The 17,037-nt window shown below is 50.9% G+C and overlaps 1 protein-coding gene across 1 annotated transcript; it reads right to left on the reverse strand.

The window, feature by feature from the left end:
• Positions 1 to 9,469: 9,469 nt before the first annotated feature.
• On the reverse strand, positions 9,470 to 14,517 carry LOC109730926 (retinol dehydrogenase 16-like). Its single transcript, XM_076006823.1, has 4 exons — positions 14,144 to 14,517; positions 11,982 to 12,240; positions 10,502 to 10,665; positions 9,470 to 9,945 (listed from the first exon to the last, which is right to left on the reverse strand). The coding sequence occupies exons 1-4, from the start codon at positions 14,454 to 14,456 to the stop codon at positions 9,725 to 9,727; spliced, it is 957 nt and encodes a 318-aa protein (XP_075862938.1). The 5' UTR covers positions 14,457 to 14,517; the 3' UTR covers positions 9,470 to 9,724.
• Between the last annotated feature and the right edge of the window lie 2,520 nt (positions 14,518 to 17,037).

Here is a 17,037-nt window from a genome sequence, read left to right on the forward strand (position 1 = left end):
AGGGAGGGAAGGGGGGCCCAGCACCAGCCTTACATTGCCATAGGATACCGCCACAGAATCACAGGTGAGGACTGACTCAGGTTTTGTAGCCGTAGCCATGAAAACACAAACAGTCACTCTTCACTCACTCACACAGGCAGAGGTTACACATTCCCACCCTGGGAATTCCCTGCACTCAGGAGGGGATCAAGCTCCTCTTCCGTCATCTGACCGGCCTGACTCGGGTGGGTCCCAGGACCTTACCTGGTCCGATGCCTCCAGACCTGATTTGACTTGTCCTTCCCTCCAGCGTGTCCGGGTGAGTTCGGGACACCACAGCTGGCGGGAGCGAGGAGTGAAGATATTCCGCAAAATGGCGGTTGGCGCTGGTTCACTTCTGTCACTGAGGTCCTGCTGATCGCTGCGCCCGTTCCAGAACCAGTGGCTTCAAGGGGCTAGCGTGGTTGGCTTTCCCCATCAGGGAAACAAAATGTGACAGCAAGCGTTACAGTAGGTAGTTCTGAGAACAAACCGAGCGGCACATGGAGAGTCAGAGAATCAAAGTGGGCTCAGAGGGGCCTCACCACCAAATTCTGAGCACTGTCTACCCAATTTTTCCTACTTTTATTAAGTTAGGGTGGTCTGAGGGGTGGGGTACCAGGTGTAGGTTAGTTGATGTGTCCCCCAATAGGTTAATATTATGTTGATGCTCCCAGCAATAGATTTAGTGTTATGCTGATGCCAGGCACTAGACTAGCTGATGGGCCAGGAAGCAGGTTAGTATTATGCTGATGTGGGTCTTCCTTGAGAAGTGGGGGTCTCCAGTGCCTGATGCCCCAAGTAACAGATGGGAGTTTCCCTTATCAGATAGACCCTCCCATGGAAGGTATCACACACTAGTGATACACCCAGGATTCGAGATGAGGATTTGCTTCTCTCCCCACTGTCACTCACAGGATGCCAGAAACTTCTCACTATGGATTTCCTTGACCTCTGGCCTGGCCCAATTCCACAGGTCCTTAACGTTTTTCAAAAGTGTCTCCTACTGGGTCCCCCAGTTTTGATGTAACCAGTATCAATCAAAGCCTACTTCACCCCAAAGTAGGATAGCTCCCTCCTTCAGGAAAGAGAGGCAGATGGGTATGATTTCAGCGTTTTGGGGAGGCAAAAGACAGGCCATAAGAAAACCATATTACCCTCACAAGCTGTGAACTAAAATAAAATTTTAAGGGTCACCCCCTCCACCCCACTGGCTGACTGAATGGACCTCCTTGTGGCCAAAGGAATATCCTAAAACTAAATTGCCTGCCAGGAAAAAGGTCAGACATGCCTCATCATGACCCCCTCCCTTCTTGGGGACATCCTTTGTAACCCATTAACAGGCCTAAGAGTATGTAACACAAACCTGTAGGGCTTCAATTTACACAACAGATCTACCAGGTTTCCCCCAAAATAAGACCTACCCATAAAATAAGCCCTAGCAGGATTTCTAAGCATTTGTGCAACATAAGCCCTACCCCGAAAATAAGACCTAGTGATGGGTGTGGCTACGCAGCATAGCTGCACAACCCATGCATTTCCTCCTGGAGCGGTAAAGAAGACAAGTAGCCCTTCCCATCTGCCCCATGAGGCCTTCATTGCTCAACATGAGAGATTGGGGCCAATGGTTGTAAAGGAAATAGAGTCGCAAGAAATTCAACATGGAATTCGGTGTTTGGAGAGTTATAATGATTTTCCAGAAGATGACTTAACTATATTTGAATAAATGTAGATTATTGTACCATACTTAAAAAAATAACACATCCTCTGAAAATAAGTCCTAGGGTGTCTTCTTAGGAAAAATAAATATAAGACCCTGTCTTATTTTCGGGGAAACACGGTATGTCTGGTGGCTTATCTCTGATAAACAGCTCCTTATCTTAAAACATTCCAAACCTTTAGACAAAGCCTCATGTCTTTAACCAATTACAAGCCAAGGAATCTTTAAACCCACTTATAACCTGTACATCCCCCCGCCCCCGACTTTGAGATGGCTTACCTTTTCAAGTCAAACCAATGTATGCCTGTGTTTGGGATTGATATAATTTAAACACAGAGCTCACTGGCTCTGAATCCCCTTGATTCAGGTGCAAGGCACCACCGCTGGGCTATCTCCCCCTGGCCCCTCACATCCAGGGCATCACCAGGATTCGCCCATCTCACCCTCTATGCTCCTCGGTCCCCTTCCTCCCTCTCCTGCCCTGTGACTCCCTGCCATCTGTCAGCGGGGCTGCTGGGGCTGTCTTCTGGGGAGCATCCCTCTGCCTTCAGTCTGGGCTCCCCACACGCACAGCCGTTCTGCTCCCTGCAGTCTGCGGGCGTCTAGATGCCCCTTAGACCAAAATACCTGCCCTCAGTACATCCCAGCTATGGATTCCACTGCTAGCAGCATGAAGTATAGCATGTGTCCAGAGCTCACCGGCATCCATGGCCCACTCAAGCCTACCTGCCCAGCTCCCCACACCTGGCCTGGCCTTGTCCTTTGTTCCAGGAGGACCCTAAAGTAGAGAAGGTCCGCTAATGCTCACTCTGGGCCTAGCCCGACCAAGTCCTGTCATGAGGAGCCCAGCCCGCCCCTCCTGAGAAGGTGCCAGTCTTCAGTTCTCAGCTCAACCTCACAGCCAGGACCCTCCCCAAATCTGGGGCCTGGCAGGGACACAATGGCTGACTTAGTAACAACCATATCAGGGTTGGCAACAAAGTGTTTCTCTCTCCTGTCCCTCTCCCTCTCAGCTGTCCTAGTGTCTGGGTCAAGGAGCAACCCCTGCTGTCCTAGGCTGCGCTGCTGCTGCTCTCACACTAGTGCCCGCTGCTGTGTGCTGTGCCGAGTCAGAGGCCGCCCCCGCCCCTCAAGGGCTCCCTGCACCCGAGCATCTCAGTGGCTGCGGACATGGGCCCAGCAGCCAATTATCCCACTTCCCATCTGCTTCACACATGTCCTGTCTGGGGGCCTCCTCAGAAGGCTCAGAGGATGTGACATAATTCCTAGCCCTGGGGTCCCTCCCTGTACTACAACAGACAGGAAGTCATGAGGAATGGTTGGCTAAGTCCAGAAATGGGGAAGGGCAAAAAGCCTGAGGGAGAGATGTCAAACAAGGGGCCTCTAAAGCTGTGGTGAAATAAAACTCTGGCAAAATGCTCCCATAGAGGACCAGGAACAGGAGGACTCAGGCAGGGCCCTATCCCAGGGCAATACCTGAGGGAGTCTGAGAAGGCCTCTACGCCGAACTTGGAGATGCTGTAGCCGCCACCTATAATAGACAATCTACCTGAGACGCTGGAGACGTTGACCACGCGGCCCCTCGCCTTCCTCACTAAGGGCAGCAGGCTCAGAGTCACCTCGATCATCCCCAGTAGGTTCACGTCCAGTATGGTCACAAAGTCTCGTTTGGTCAGGCACTGATTGGGAGCCCAGGCCAGGGTGATGCCAGCATTATTCACCAGGCCCCAGAGTCCTGGAGACAGTGGGAAGATGAGAGAGCAACACTGAGTTGTGCCTGTGCAGTGTGGACACAGTTAGGGTTCAAGTTCCCAGCCCATCAGAGTGACAGCAGGGTGGCGGGTGCTGGAAGGGGACTAGGAGAGACTAGTAACAGCGCGGTGTCTGCAGGGTTAGGGAGCTGCATAAGCACAGCTGTTGCAGGACACAGCGCACGTCTCCTCCTCCTGTTATTCCTCTTGGCCCTGCCCTCGGCCTCCTAGACGGTGGGCATTGACCCCACACTCGATGGCAGCAGGAGCTGGTGTTGGGGAAATATTGTGCATCCAGTAGTCTGGAAACACGGACACTGCAGTTTGGTTATTTACACATTAATGTGGTCCTTACAGACATGATGCACATTCACCTAAACTTTGAGATTTTCTGGAAAGCTCATACAGAGAGTGCTCAACATCTACCTATTGATGAGACATGAGACACAGGGGACAGGGAGAGTGAGGAAGACAGGAGAGAGAGGGAGAGAAAAAGGCAAAAGAAAAAATAGACAAGGATAAAATCTGGGTAGAGTTAAGTTGGCAAGGACAGACCTGAAATCCTACATTTGGGACAATGTAGAAAACAATCCTGTATTTGGCCTCTGGGGACTAGCCTGGGAAGATCCTGAATCAATATGGAGCAACATTCCTACAGGAAGTTCTTGGGAGACAGTGTCACTGTGACACCCAGGCTACCGAGCCATGGTGTCAGCCTAGCTCACAGCAACCTCAAACTCCTGGGCTCAAGGAATCCTCATGCCTCAGCCTCCGAGTAGCTGGGACTATAGGCACACACCACCATGCCTGCCTAATATTTTTGAATTTTAGTAGAGATGCGGACTCACTCTTCCTTGGGTTGGTCTCCGACTCATTTTTTTCACTAATGCTAGTATTTTATTTTATTTTTTTTTTCCTTTCTTTCCCCATTTCAGCATATTGTGGGGGTACAAATGTTTAGGTTACATATATTGCCCCACCCCACCCCGCCGTCTCCAACTCTTGAGCTATAGCGATCCTCCCACCTCAGCCTCCCACAGTGCTAGCAATACAGGTGTGAGCCACCATGCCCAGCCCTAAATACTGGATCTTAAAAAGCTTTTTCATTATGTTGACAAATTTTAATCATTTCTGAGAGAATATGCTGTGATACAATCTGTGATCAAAATACAGTTCCAATTATATCACCATGTAAAACATATTTATGTCTAGATAGTGATTTGAGGATGTCTTTTCCTTCTATCTTTATACTTTTTAGTATTTTCTACAATGATCATGTTCTATTAATATACATTTATTCTTAGATTAAAGAAAGCCATATCCTTTTCATCCCCTATAGCAAGACAAAGTAGTGGTGTGAAAATAAGAAAAGAAAAACACATTCTTAGATCTGTCTTTAAAAACTAGTCCTCAATTCATGTCCTCAGAACATGGGGATGGCCTTAAGTCTCCATGGACCGGAGTGTCCCAGGTAAGGACTAGCTGAAGAGCTGAGAACATGAGCCAGCTCCGGCACGGAGCACCCCATGCACAGCCCCAGCCCAGGGGAGGCTTGATGGGTGAGGAGCCCTAGACAGCTAGGAGGACTTGAACCTGAGAACATGCTGGGCATCTCCCCAGGAACAGGACAGGAGGTGTCCTATTAACACAGAGGGAAGCACAAACAGACATGAGGAATGTGGGTGGTACCTATGTCCCCCACACGCTCCTTTACCCACTGGGCAACTGCAGTGATGCTCTCCGTCTTGGTGACATCCAAGCTCACTATCTCCAGCCTGTCTGACATCTGGGTCCTCAGCTGCTTACCCCCTTCACTGTCATACATACACCCAGCACCCTCAAGCCCAGCATGTCCAGCTGTCTGGACTGCAGATTCCAAAACCCAATTCACATCCTGTGATGGAGACAATTTGTTTCAGAGGTGGCTCACTGCCTGCCTCACCTGGTAGTAGCCCAAAGGTAATAGTGGCCCACAAGGGACACAATGTATAGCCACATGGGTTTGGGGAGGACAGACACACACACAGGCTAGGGCACAAGAAGACTATGGCCAGTGTTCAGACAGGAGTAATAGGGAACACAGACGGTGGCAGTTGTCAGGGAAGCCTCCAGGCACTCTGGCATGGAGCCCTCCCTTGCCTCACCCCACCCCTCTGCTCTTGGCACTGCAGTTGCAAGTTCTGATACACGCCCTTGAAAGACCTCCAGTCCTGCCACATGAGAAAATGTTACTGCTCAGCAATGCCTCCCTAGTCCACCGATGTCACTCTGCCCTGCTGTGCCCACACAGGTGTCCACACAGGTCCACATATGTGCGTCCGCACAGGTCTCCATACCAGGGCACACACATGCACACCATGGCACACATAGCACTCCATCTAACCTGGAGGGTCAGAACTGTCTCTGCACATCTCGTACAGTGACATCCTGGGCTGCACAGAGAAGACCCAGGTGTGCTGGGGAGCCACACCTGGGTTCAAGCACCATAGTTTCCAATCCTCTGAGCCTGGGTTTCCACATCAGGTCAGCACCCAGAATCAGTCAGGAAACTAAGTCACTGCCGGTGTCTCTACGAATTGAAGGAAAAGGTAAAAAACGTTGATGGTAATAGGTCCCCTCCCGGTACAGTAGTTCTCTGGAAAGATTGAGTATGAGTTATGAAAGGGACAATCAGATGTCAGCAGTAAGAAAGTGGAGAGAAAATCAACGGGGCTGGGAACCCACAGGAAAGAAACTGCCAGAGTCGCTGGGAGGGAGCAGTAGAATGACCCACATGAAGCAGGTGGCACAGAGTTTACAGTTCACCTCCTGCAGACGCCCTGTTCCCCACATGGGTGCTGAGTACACTGCGCTCTGCCCTCCTGCTCTGGGCCCTGCTCTGCCAGTAACAAATCCCAAATATTGTCAGGGACTTCTACTCCCTTCAACCATGAACTCTCAATGGGCATAGACAGGTACTTTTCTCTATCCTCACACTCACTGCTCACCCGTGCTCATCCTCACAGCAGTGTGACCCTTTCCTGGGGTGGCAGGAGCTTCCCAGTCCACTGCAGAGTCAGCAGCAATTTCAGGAAGTTCGAAGGGAACAGTCAGATGGAGGGACAGGGCCTGAACTGGACACTTGGGCAGAACGGGAAATTCTCTGAAGCCGACTTTCCCATGGAGACTTATGCTTGCTCGCCCAGGTCCTTCCAGTAAGATCCCAGCAAAGCCCCATGACAATGACAACCTCAGCAGTCCTGGGAGAGAAGTTTGGCTAAGCACCAGGGCTTCAGCACACTTCTGAGCTTCTGGGTGCCCTAGCGGACAAGCGCCCCCTGGTGGCGAGCCCCAGAGTGTGGACAGACCCCACCTGAAATCAACCTCCCAGGGGAGCCCAGCTCAGCATCCTGGTGACCACTGTCTCCACCCATTGCCCCTTCCCTATCCAGGACAGGTCTCCGGAAGAGGAACACGTGTAAGAAGGAAAAGCCGACCTGGAACACACAGCAAGCGGGGGCACATGGCAACCTGTGTCTAGTCCTGTTTTATGTAGCCCCCCTGAGTCTGGGCAGGGGACCCAGAAAGGAAGGGCCACACGCTGTTCAGGCATTCTATATCAGGAGGCAGGAGGGGAAGACAGTTTCTGCTGGGGACTGCACAGCCCTGTGCTCCTCACAGAGGACCAGGGCAGCAAAGGGATCAGGTGAAGGCAGCTTCTGTGGAATCCAGGACACTAAGGGATTGGGCTCCAATCCCTGCATGGCTCCATGGGACAGGACCTGCTTCCTTCATTGAGGAAAGATGCCAGGAGGGAAGAATGAGGAGGCTCTGAAGAGAATTTCGAATGGAGGTGGGGACGTGCACTGCTTTACTTTAGTCTTTATTTATGGCCATGATTGTTCTCACCTGTAACAGTGGCCCCATTGACACACAGTCCATGACTTTTGATAGGGGTTGAGCCCCAGTACAGCTGCACCCCCCTGTGAAGCCCAGTGTGGAGGGCCAGGGGTTGCACCTGCACAGCTCCCTGACTCTCTAGAGAGCACTTCTGGGGGGTGACTCCAACCTCCTCAACCTCTACCCAGTGAGCTCTCAAGCGAATGTCAGCCTCTTCTTTCATTTCAGTTTGTATCCCTGGAAGGTGTGTGTGTGTGTGTGTGTGTGTGTGTGTGTGTGTGTGTGTCTGTGTGTTTAGAGAGAAGGAATTATTTGTTTTAAAAAAGTGTCTGCTGTCTTCAGATTGCATATAAAACTGTTGCATGGCTTTCGGTGGGGCAGCATGGAAAGACACTCAGTGGCCTGACCCTACAGCATTCAGGGCCTTGGTCCTCCAGGACGACCCTCCCTGGCCATCTTCACGGCTTCAGCACTGACGTGCTCCACACCAATGCCCAATTCAAGTTTTCCATGAATCTGAGCTCACTTGCTGTTTTCACACCCAACACGGATCTGCTCAACAGCACAAGGTCCCCTGAAGGCTCCCTGTCCTCAGCTGTTACACTGAGGGAAGAAAACCTAGACTTAGGCAGGTGCCTCCCAGCTACAAAGGGACCTTAGCCTGGGAACCTGTGTCCCCTTCTGCAAGTGCTTTCTCTGTAGAGACCACCCTCACAGTGTCCCCAGAACACTGAGGACTCAGAGCCGGCTCTGAGGAAGCCCTGGGAATTCCTGGGAAGTTACCATGCGCAGACAGCTGCTCAGCATAAATGAGCAGATAATGAGAGATGAGGGTCCAAATATGACTGTCACTCCATGCCAGTGGAGACTTAGGTGTCAGGGGTGTGGAGTGGGGGACTGAGGGAGGGCAACTAGGGAAGGGCAGTCACTGTAGGTGATGGTCGATCCTTGGGGGTCACAGAGCAGGTGCTGCTGAGGGCGGAATGGCCCAGCTGCCCCAGGAAAGGGATCTTGGATGGCCAGTCCTTATTGATATCCTCTTGCTTGCCTGTCTTTCTGTCTATTCCTGGGACTCCAGCACTTGAGAAGCCCTCACAGGGAAACATTGACACTGTCCTCCATGGCAGGAAGGGCTTAGAATCCACCTGTCTTCTTCAAATCCTTCCTTGGGTCATCACTCTCACCCTCTGACTTCTGAGATGGCATCGGTCTCTACATCCCATAGGTCTGCACCCCAAATTCCTGATGCCATCGACAGCTAAGGAAAGAGTATCTTCAGGGCATACAAGTATAAAAGCTATCACACCTGCTTTGTATAACTCATTTTATTCCTCCTTCACAGCAACCCTGGAAGTTTCCTTCTGACAGTTTTCCAGCCATAACTCTCTCCCTTGTCTCCTTTCCTGGCCTCTGAGTCAGACTCCCCATTTGGGATCATGTCCTCCTTGTTTGCTGAAAATTACTGCATCAGAAAGGGACCTTGGCAACTCTGTTTGCCTTTTCCTTGGAGTCCTAGAGACTGTCAGAGACTCAGATTTCTAAGGACTGAATTCTGGGTGCTGACTCAAATGAGGAAACCCAGACTCCAAAGGGGATTTCATCCAGTATGTCTGAAATCCAAGGGTAGCTTTCCTAAGAGATTAAAATCCCACTACTAAGAATTTGGGTAGCAACAAAAATAAAATAAAATCCCTGAGATTGGCTGAACTTATCAAGTGTTTATAGGGCAGCGTAATCCAAGGGAGTCCATGTGTTCAAGTCACATGAAACACTGGTTATGTGTCCTCTGGAAAGACCCCTATTGAGAGCACCTTCCCGCCAATGCATGCTAAGTTGACACCTGAGGACTATGAGTCAGGTAGATGGTTTTCTCCCTGTCAACACCCCATGTATACTGGTATCTTCAGAGGCAGGAGAGGTCCCTGACCACCTCTAAGCCATTTCCATCTTGTGGGAGGGTGTAGACAGACCCAGTTAAAGCAAATCCTGAGGAGTTGGGCAGCAGGCAGAGAAGGTGTGGGCTAAAACTCCGTTCACCAGCTCACACACTCCCAATTTTCCTCCCACCATTGTCCCAAGAGCCTCAGAGCCTAGAGTGGCCACCCAAGGCAACAAAACAACCAGGAGCACTATTGGATTCTTGTTTCTCAGCTGCATAACTTGGCACTTTCCTACTAACATCTCTGGGGTCCTGGATGAAATCTCAGGAGAACCATGGCCAGGAGGGGAGGATACAGGTGGGACAGGTGACTTAATGACATGACAGCTCCCTCCCTCCACCCTATTTCTCACTCCAGGATACATCCCCTCTCACACAGCATCCAACCCCACACAAACAAGCACCACAGTCCTGGCTTCACAGGGCTTTGGCCGGCCTTGGGAGGACCCAGCTGAGGATGGTGTCCACCAGGAAGGTGGGCATGTAGGTTATCGGGAGGTAGAGAAGCTTGGCGTCCCAGCCAGCTGAGTAGCGGGTGCGGGGGTGGCAGGCCGTCAGCGCATGCTCCATGCAGTCCGTCACCTTCAACAGATTCTGGTCGCATTTTGGCAAAATTTGTTCAGATACTAGTTTTAAGTCTGTTCAGAATGAGAAACAGTCTTAATGGAGTGGCACATTCTTCTGCTCCTTTTCACAGCTCTAAGTTAGGAGAAATGTTCCTAAGAACTCCTGGACCCCACAGTTATTATGCCCCAAATCTAACTGATGAATGTTCCCCTGGGGCATGGCCCATCCTTATCTCAGGAGAAATTGTTCCACTCTAAGCTACCTCGTGCCTCTTTTCCTGTGAGTGTCTGGACTCCATAAGTCTCTGCTAACAGAGTTGAAGCACAGGAAAACCAGTGCTCTCTACACCCAGTTGGCCATGAGTGCATGGCATCTTCCCTCTCTGTCTGGAGTCTCCTCTTCAACATAATTATGGGACAGAGTTTCCGATTGTGGTGAGATCGTTTTCCTTCTCTAAGTGACTTGCTGACCACACAGCACCTTGGGAATGGGGCTGAGCATCCCCTCTTTATAGGGAGGCTGAACTTCCCTCTCCCCCCTACCCGGCAGGAGGACAGACCCTTATGGTGTTGGAGACATTAATCATGGTCCAAGGTTTAGTTCTCCCACTGTCCACAGTGCACTCACAGGATGCCAGACACTTCTCGCCATAGATCTCCTTGATCTCGGGTGGGGCCCGGTCCCACACCTCCTGGAGCTGCAGCAAAACTCTCTCTGTGTTGGTCATGTTCGTCTTGAAGAAACTGGGTTCAATTATAGCCACCTTCACCCCAAAGGGGGCGAGCTCCTTCCTGGGAGATAGGCAGAAGGCAAGGATTCAGAGGTCTTGCAGCAAACACAAACACATATAAACCTAATGAAAATCCAACACAGGGTAGTGGTAGAATAAGCCAGAAAGCATGGCAAGTTGGTAGGTATAGCAGAAGGTGGACAGAAATTGTAACCATTATATTCCCTGTGTGGGGGGTTGACATAATTTATACACTGAGGTCACTAGCTCGGAATCTCCTGGAGGCACCTCCAGGCACCACCGCTGGGCTATCTCCCCCTTACCACTCACAACCACGGCATCACCAGGATTCGCCCATGTCACCCTCTGTGCTCCCCTGTACCCTTCCTCCGTCTCCTGCCCTGTGACTCCCTGGCCATCTGTCAGCGGGGCTGCTGCGGCTGTCTTCTGGGGAGCATCCCTCTGGCTTCAGTCTGGGCTCCCCCCACGCGCAGCCGTTCTGCTCTCTGCAGTCCACAGGGGTCTAGATGCCCCTTAGGCCTAATACCTGCCCTGATTACATCCAAGCTATGGATTCCACTGCCAACAGCATGAAGTACAGCACGTGTCCACAGCCCACAGGGCTCCATGGCTCACCTCTGTCCAACTGCCCATCTCCCCACATCATGCCTGGCTTTGTCCTTTGGCATAAGAAGTCCGAGAAGTACAGATGGTTGAATAACGCTCACCCTTGCCCGGGGAAGACATGGTCCTGTCATCAGGAGCCCTGTCCACCCCCCTAAGCAGGTGCCAGGCTTCAGTTCTCAGTGCAGACCTCAGAGCCAGAACATTCATCAAATCTGGGGGCTGCCTGGGCCACCATGGCTGACTAGGTCACAACACTTATAAGGGTTGACAGCAAAGTGTTTCTATCTCCTGTCCCTCTCCCTCTCAGCTGTCCTAGTGTCTGGGTCAAGGGGCAACCCCTGCTGTCCTAGGCTGCGCTGCTGCTGCTCTCACACTAGTGCCCGCTGCTGTGTGCTGTGCTGAGTCAGAGGCCGCCCCCGCCCCTCAAGGGCTCCCTGCACCTGAGCATCTCGGTGGCTGCGGACATGGGCCCAGCAGCCAATTATCCCACTTCCCATCTGCTTCACACATGGCCTGTCTGGGGGCCTCCTCAGAAGGCTCAGAGGATGTGACATAATCTCTCTACCAGGACAGGGGAAGAGGTGCAGAGAATGTCATGCTAAGACCAGGAAGGGGGAAGGCCAAAAAGTCGAGGAAGAGATAAGGAACAAGGGGCCTCTAAAGCTGGGATGAAATCAAACTGCTGCAAAATGCTCCCACAGAGGACCAGGAACAGGAGGACTCAGGCAGGGCCCTATCCCAGGGCAATACCTGAGGGAGTCCGAGAAGGCCTCTACGCCGTACTTGGAGATGCTGTAGCCACAACCTATAGCAGAAAATCTACCGGCGACACTGGAGACGTTGACCACTCGGCCCCTCGCCTTCCTCACTAAGGGCAGCAGGCTCAGAGTCACCTCGATCATCCCCAGCAGGTTCACATCCAGTATGGTCACAAAGTCTTGTTTGGTCAGCCACTCATTGGGAGCCCAGGCCAGGGTGATGCCAGCGTTATTCACCAGGCCCCAGAGTCCTGGGGGACAGTGGGAAGATGAGAGAGCAATACTGAGTTGTGCCTGTGCAGTGTGGACACAGCTAGGGTTCACGTTCCCAGCCCATCATAGTGACAGCAGGGTGGCGGGTGCTGGAAGGAGACTAGGAGAGACTAGTAACACCGAGTTTACTCCAGGGTTAGGGAGCTGCACAAGCTGCACCTGTTGAGGACACAGCGCACGTCTCCTCCTCCTGCAATTCCTCTTGGCCCCACCCTCGGCCTCCTGACTGCAGGCATTGACCGCACACTCGATGGTGGCAGGAGCTAGTGTTGGGGAAATATTGTGCATCCATTAGTCTGGAAACACGGACACTGCAGTTTGGTTATTTACACATTAATGTGGTCCTTGCAGACATGATGCACATTCACCTAAACTTTGAGATTTTCTGGAAAACTCATACAGTGAGTGCTCAACATGTATCTATTGATAGGAAATAGAGACAGGAATAGGCAGATTGTGAGACAGAGAAGAGAGGAAGAGGGAAACAAAAAGGAAAAATACAGACAAGGCTAAAACCTGGGTGGAATTTGGTGGGGAGGGACAGACCTGGAAGCCTGCATTTGGGAGACTGTGGAAAACAATCCTGTGTGTGGATCTGGGGACTGGCCTTGGAACATCCTCAATCAATATTCACCAACGTTCCTACAGGGCGTTCTTGGGAACTCCAAGGGCAGGCTTTGGGGGGAAACAAGACCCACTCACCCCACTGCCCAGTCCCCAGACTCCACCCTCTGCTCACTAACGTGTCACCTCCTCCCACAGCACCAGAAGGCCACCCTTGCTCCTTCCACTTCAGTCTCAAGGTAACTCCATTCTGGGAAAACAATCTCTGGAAGTTGCAAACTCACAATCCCAAGGAATTAATGTCAACACACTATACACCTATAGTGTGTAATGAATGTGTAATGTGTGTGTAATGACATTAATGTGTAATTAATGTCAACACACTATACACCAATCTATACACCTCAGGGAGCAGGAGCAGAGACCCCTCTGAGGCACGGCAGGTGGTGGCTGTTGTGGATCAGGAAGAATTGGCCCTGGGACACAAGTCCCTCACCTGCACTTCTGGGAATGCATGTTCCTTTTCCAGGATCTCCTATCTGTTTCCAAGAATACAGTCAATATACACATTTATAGAGATCCAGGTAAATCAAAGTTTTCCATGATGACAACAAGGAGAATAAAAAGTAGGAAAAAATTCCAATATCCAAACTCTGGCTCTGATTTAAATATGTAAGGCTGCATCAATGAAAGAATGTTCTAAATAATTAAACATTATGTCTTCATAAACTGGTTCACTGTGTTGAAAAAATGTTCATCTTTGAGAGAATACAACATAATACAAACTATGATCAAAATAAAATCCCAATTACAGCAAAGTGTACAGCATATTTATGTGCAGATGGTGATTTGAGGATGGACTTTTCTTCTATATTTATACTTTTAAGTATTTGGGGGCAATGATCATGTTCTACACTTATTCTTAGATCAAGGAAATCCATGTCCTCGTCATCCCCCATAACAAGACGGCCATGGTGGTGCTGTGAAAAGAAAAAGGAAAGGAAAATAATCTCTTCCTAAATCTGCCTTTTTACACCAGTCCTCAACTCATGTCCTCTGAACATGAGGTTGATCTTAAGTCTCCATGGACTGGGTTCGCCCAGGTAAGGACAAGCTGAAGAGCTGGGAGCATGAGCGCGGCTCTGGCACGGAGCGCCCCATGCACACCCCCAGCCCAGGGAGACCTGATGGGTGAGGAAGACTAGAGAGCTAGGAGGACTTGAACCTAGAAACACTGTGGGCATCTCTCCAGGGACAGGACACGAGGTGTCCCGTTAACACAGAGGAAAGCACAGACATTAGGAAATTGGGTGGTACCTCTGTCCCCCACGCGTTCCTTCACCCACTGGGCAGCTGCAGAGATGCTCTCCGTCTTGGTGACATCCAGAGTCACCGTCTCCAGCCTGTCTGATGCCTGGGTCCTCAGCTGCTCGGCCCCCTTCTCCGTCAGACAGGCAGCCAGCACCCTCATGCCACGCATGTCCAGCTGTCTGGCCAGCAGGTTCCCGAAGCCAGAGTCACAGCCCGTGATGAAGACGTACTTGTCTCGGAGGTGGCTCACCACCTGCCTCTCCCGGTGCCAGCGCACGAGGTAGTACAGGCCCACGAGGACAGCCAGGTACAGCCACATGTTGTTGGGGAGACAGACACTCACAGAGTAGGGTGCAAGAGGACTATGTCCAGTGTTCAGACAAGAGGACTAGGGAACACAGAGTGTCACAGTTGACAGGAAAACCTCCAGGCACTCTGGCATGGAGCACTCACTCCCACCTCCCTGTTCTTTGTACTGATGTTGCAAGTTTTAATACACTCCCTTGAAAGACCTGAAGCCCTGCCCCATAAGAAAATCTTACTGCTCAGCAATGCCTTCTTTGTTCACTGATGTCACTCTGCCCTGCTGTGCCCACACAGGTGTCCACACAGGCCCACACATGAGCGTCCACACAGGTCTCCATACCAGGGCACACACATGCACACCATGGCACACATAGCACTCCATCTAACCTGGAGGGTCAGAACTGTCTCTGCACATCTCGTACAGTGACATCCTGGGCTGCACAGAGAAGACCCAGGTGTACTGGGGAGCCACACCTGGGTTCAAGGAATATTAGTTTGAAATCCTTCTCTGAGCCTGGGTTTCCACATCAGGTCAGCACCCAGAATCACTTAGTTAGGAAACTAACTCACTGCCAGTCTCTCCAGGATTGGTAGGAGAAGGTAAAAATAATAGGCAGGTGTAGGTTCCCTCCTGCTAGAGGAGTTCTCTGGAAAGCTGGAGTATGAGATGCCAAAGGGGCAGTCAGACCTCAGTGGCAAGAAAGGGGAGAGAAAGGAAATGGGGTTGGGAACCCACAGGAAAGAAACTCCCAGAGTCACAGGGAGGGAGCAGAGGAACGACCCACACAAAGCAGGTGTCACAGTGTTTACCATTCACCTCCTGCAGGTGCCTTTTCCACCATGCCCTGGGTGCTGGGTACACTGTCCTCTGCCCTCGTGCTCTGGGCCCTCTCCTGCCGGGTCACACATCCCAAATATTGTCAGGGATTTCCATTTCCTTCAACCATGAATTCTCAATGGCCGTGGACTGATGCATTTCCCCATCCTCACACCCACTGCTCACCCTTGCTCATCCTGACAGCAGTGTGACCCCTTGCTGGGTCCAGGAGCTTCCCAGTCCACTCCACTGTCTGCAGCAATCCCAGGAGGCCCCAAGGGAGCAGTGAGAGGGAGGGACACTGCCTCGACTGGACCCTGGAGCAGAACTGAAGTCCTCTGGAGCCTCCCACTCCTCCCCATATTTCCACTCTGACCTCTGCACAAGGCAGCAGAGTGAGGGTCATCCCTGACCCCCTTTGCTTTTATCTGGCTCTTTAGTTGGAACTAAAAACCAATTGTCACCAGACAGATACAAACTTCATTAGTTTTACATGCACATGGGAAGGTTCACAGGAGACTGAAGTCCAAAGAATTGGCCAAGCAAATATGTTTCTGTAATTTTTAGACACCGTCTAATACATCTGAGAAGAAATGATAGGTGAAGACAGTGTGGCTAGGAGCAGTAAAGTTTTCAGAGGAGTCACTGGGAGACATGTAGGGGGCTGTAAAACAGGTGGCATACAAGGATTACTGTAAGTATGTTTATTTGGATGTATCATCCCTCTCATTTTAAGTCTCTTGAGGGTCATTTTCTTACCCTAGTGTGGAGAGGGTCCCCTCCCAGAGGAATCTTTTTCATTTGCTGCAGGCAGGAAGGAACAGATCAGCTCACCTGCTCTGACACAGTTTCCCCCATGTTTTTAACTCAAATATCCAATACACCAACCTGACAGGTGGTAGGATGACACGTCCTTCACTCCTTCATTTCCCCTGTCTGAAATTTAACTAGAAGTTTCAAATATTTAAAAGATGATTTGGAGGCAAAATGAGAAATCTCATGACACTGTTGTCTCTTTGTTACAGCAAGTGTTACAGCGGTTGTCCCAAGGACAAACCAAGTCAGAGAACGAAAGTTCATTTGGCCGGTGGGCTCAGAGGGGCCTAGTCATCAAATTCTGAGCACTGTCTAACCGATTTTCCCACTTTTATTAAGTTGGCAGTGATCTGAGGGTTGAGGATTCAGGTGTAGGTTAGTTGATGTGCCAGGCAATAGATTTAGTGTTATGCTGATGCCAGGCAATAGACTAGTTGATGGGCCAGGAAACAGGTTAGTATTATGCTGATGTTGGTCTTCCTTGAGAAGTGGGGGTTTCTGGTGCCTGATGTGCCAAGTAATAGATGGGGGTTTCTCTTATCATTCCCCACTTTGATCCCTTATATGTCTACTATAGGGCATCATTTCCCAGTGGGTGATAGCCTCGTAAGCCCATTATGTGACTTGTTGCTCTCCAGGTTATAGTTGTTTATGAATTTTAAAATCGTGCGCAATATGCAGGGGTCTGTAATAGTGCCAGTCCAGTATTTTTTCCCGCTGGCACACCTGAGCCTGACTGTAACACATCTTTGGCATGTAGGTGCAGACTGCCTGCAGATCTGTGCCTTTTTCCAGGAGGCTTTGTATCCTTTGGCAGCGAGCAGTTGGAGCAGGCACCGGATTCCCCCGTGGAAGTCTTCTCTGGTTGGGCTTGCTAGAAGGAGGTCATCGACGAACTGTAGAAGTGTGCAGCAGGATTCTTCTCACGTAAAGGAGATGAGGTAGTGGCCGGAGCCTCCCC

Source organism: Microcebus murinus, chromosome 10 (assembly GCF_040939455.1).
Source record: "Microcebus murinus isolate Inina chromosome 10, M.murinus_Inina_mat1.0, whole genome shotgun sequence".
Taxonomy (NCBI): Eukaryota; Metazoa; Chordata; class Mammalia; order Primates; family Cheirogaleidae; genus Microcebus; species Microcebus murinus.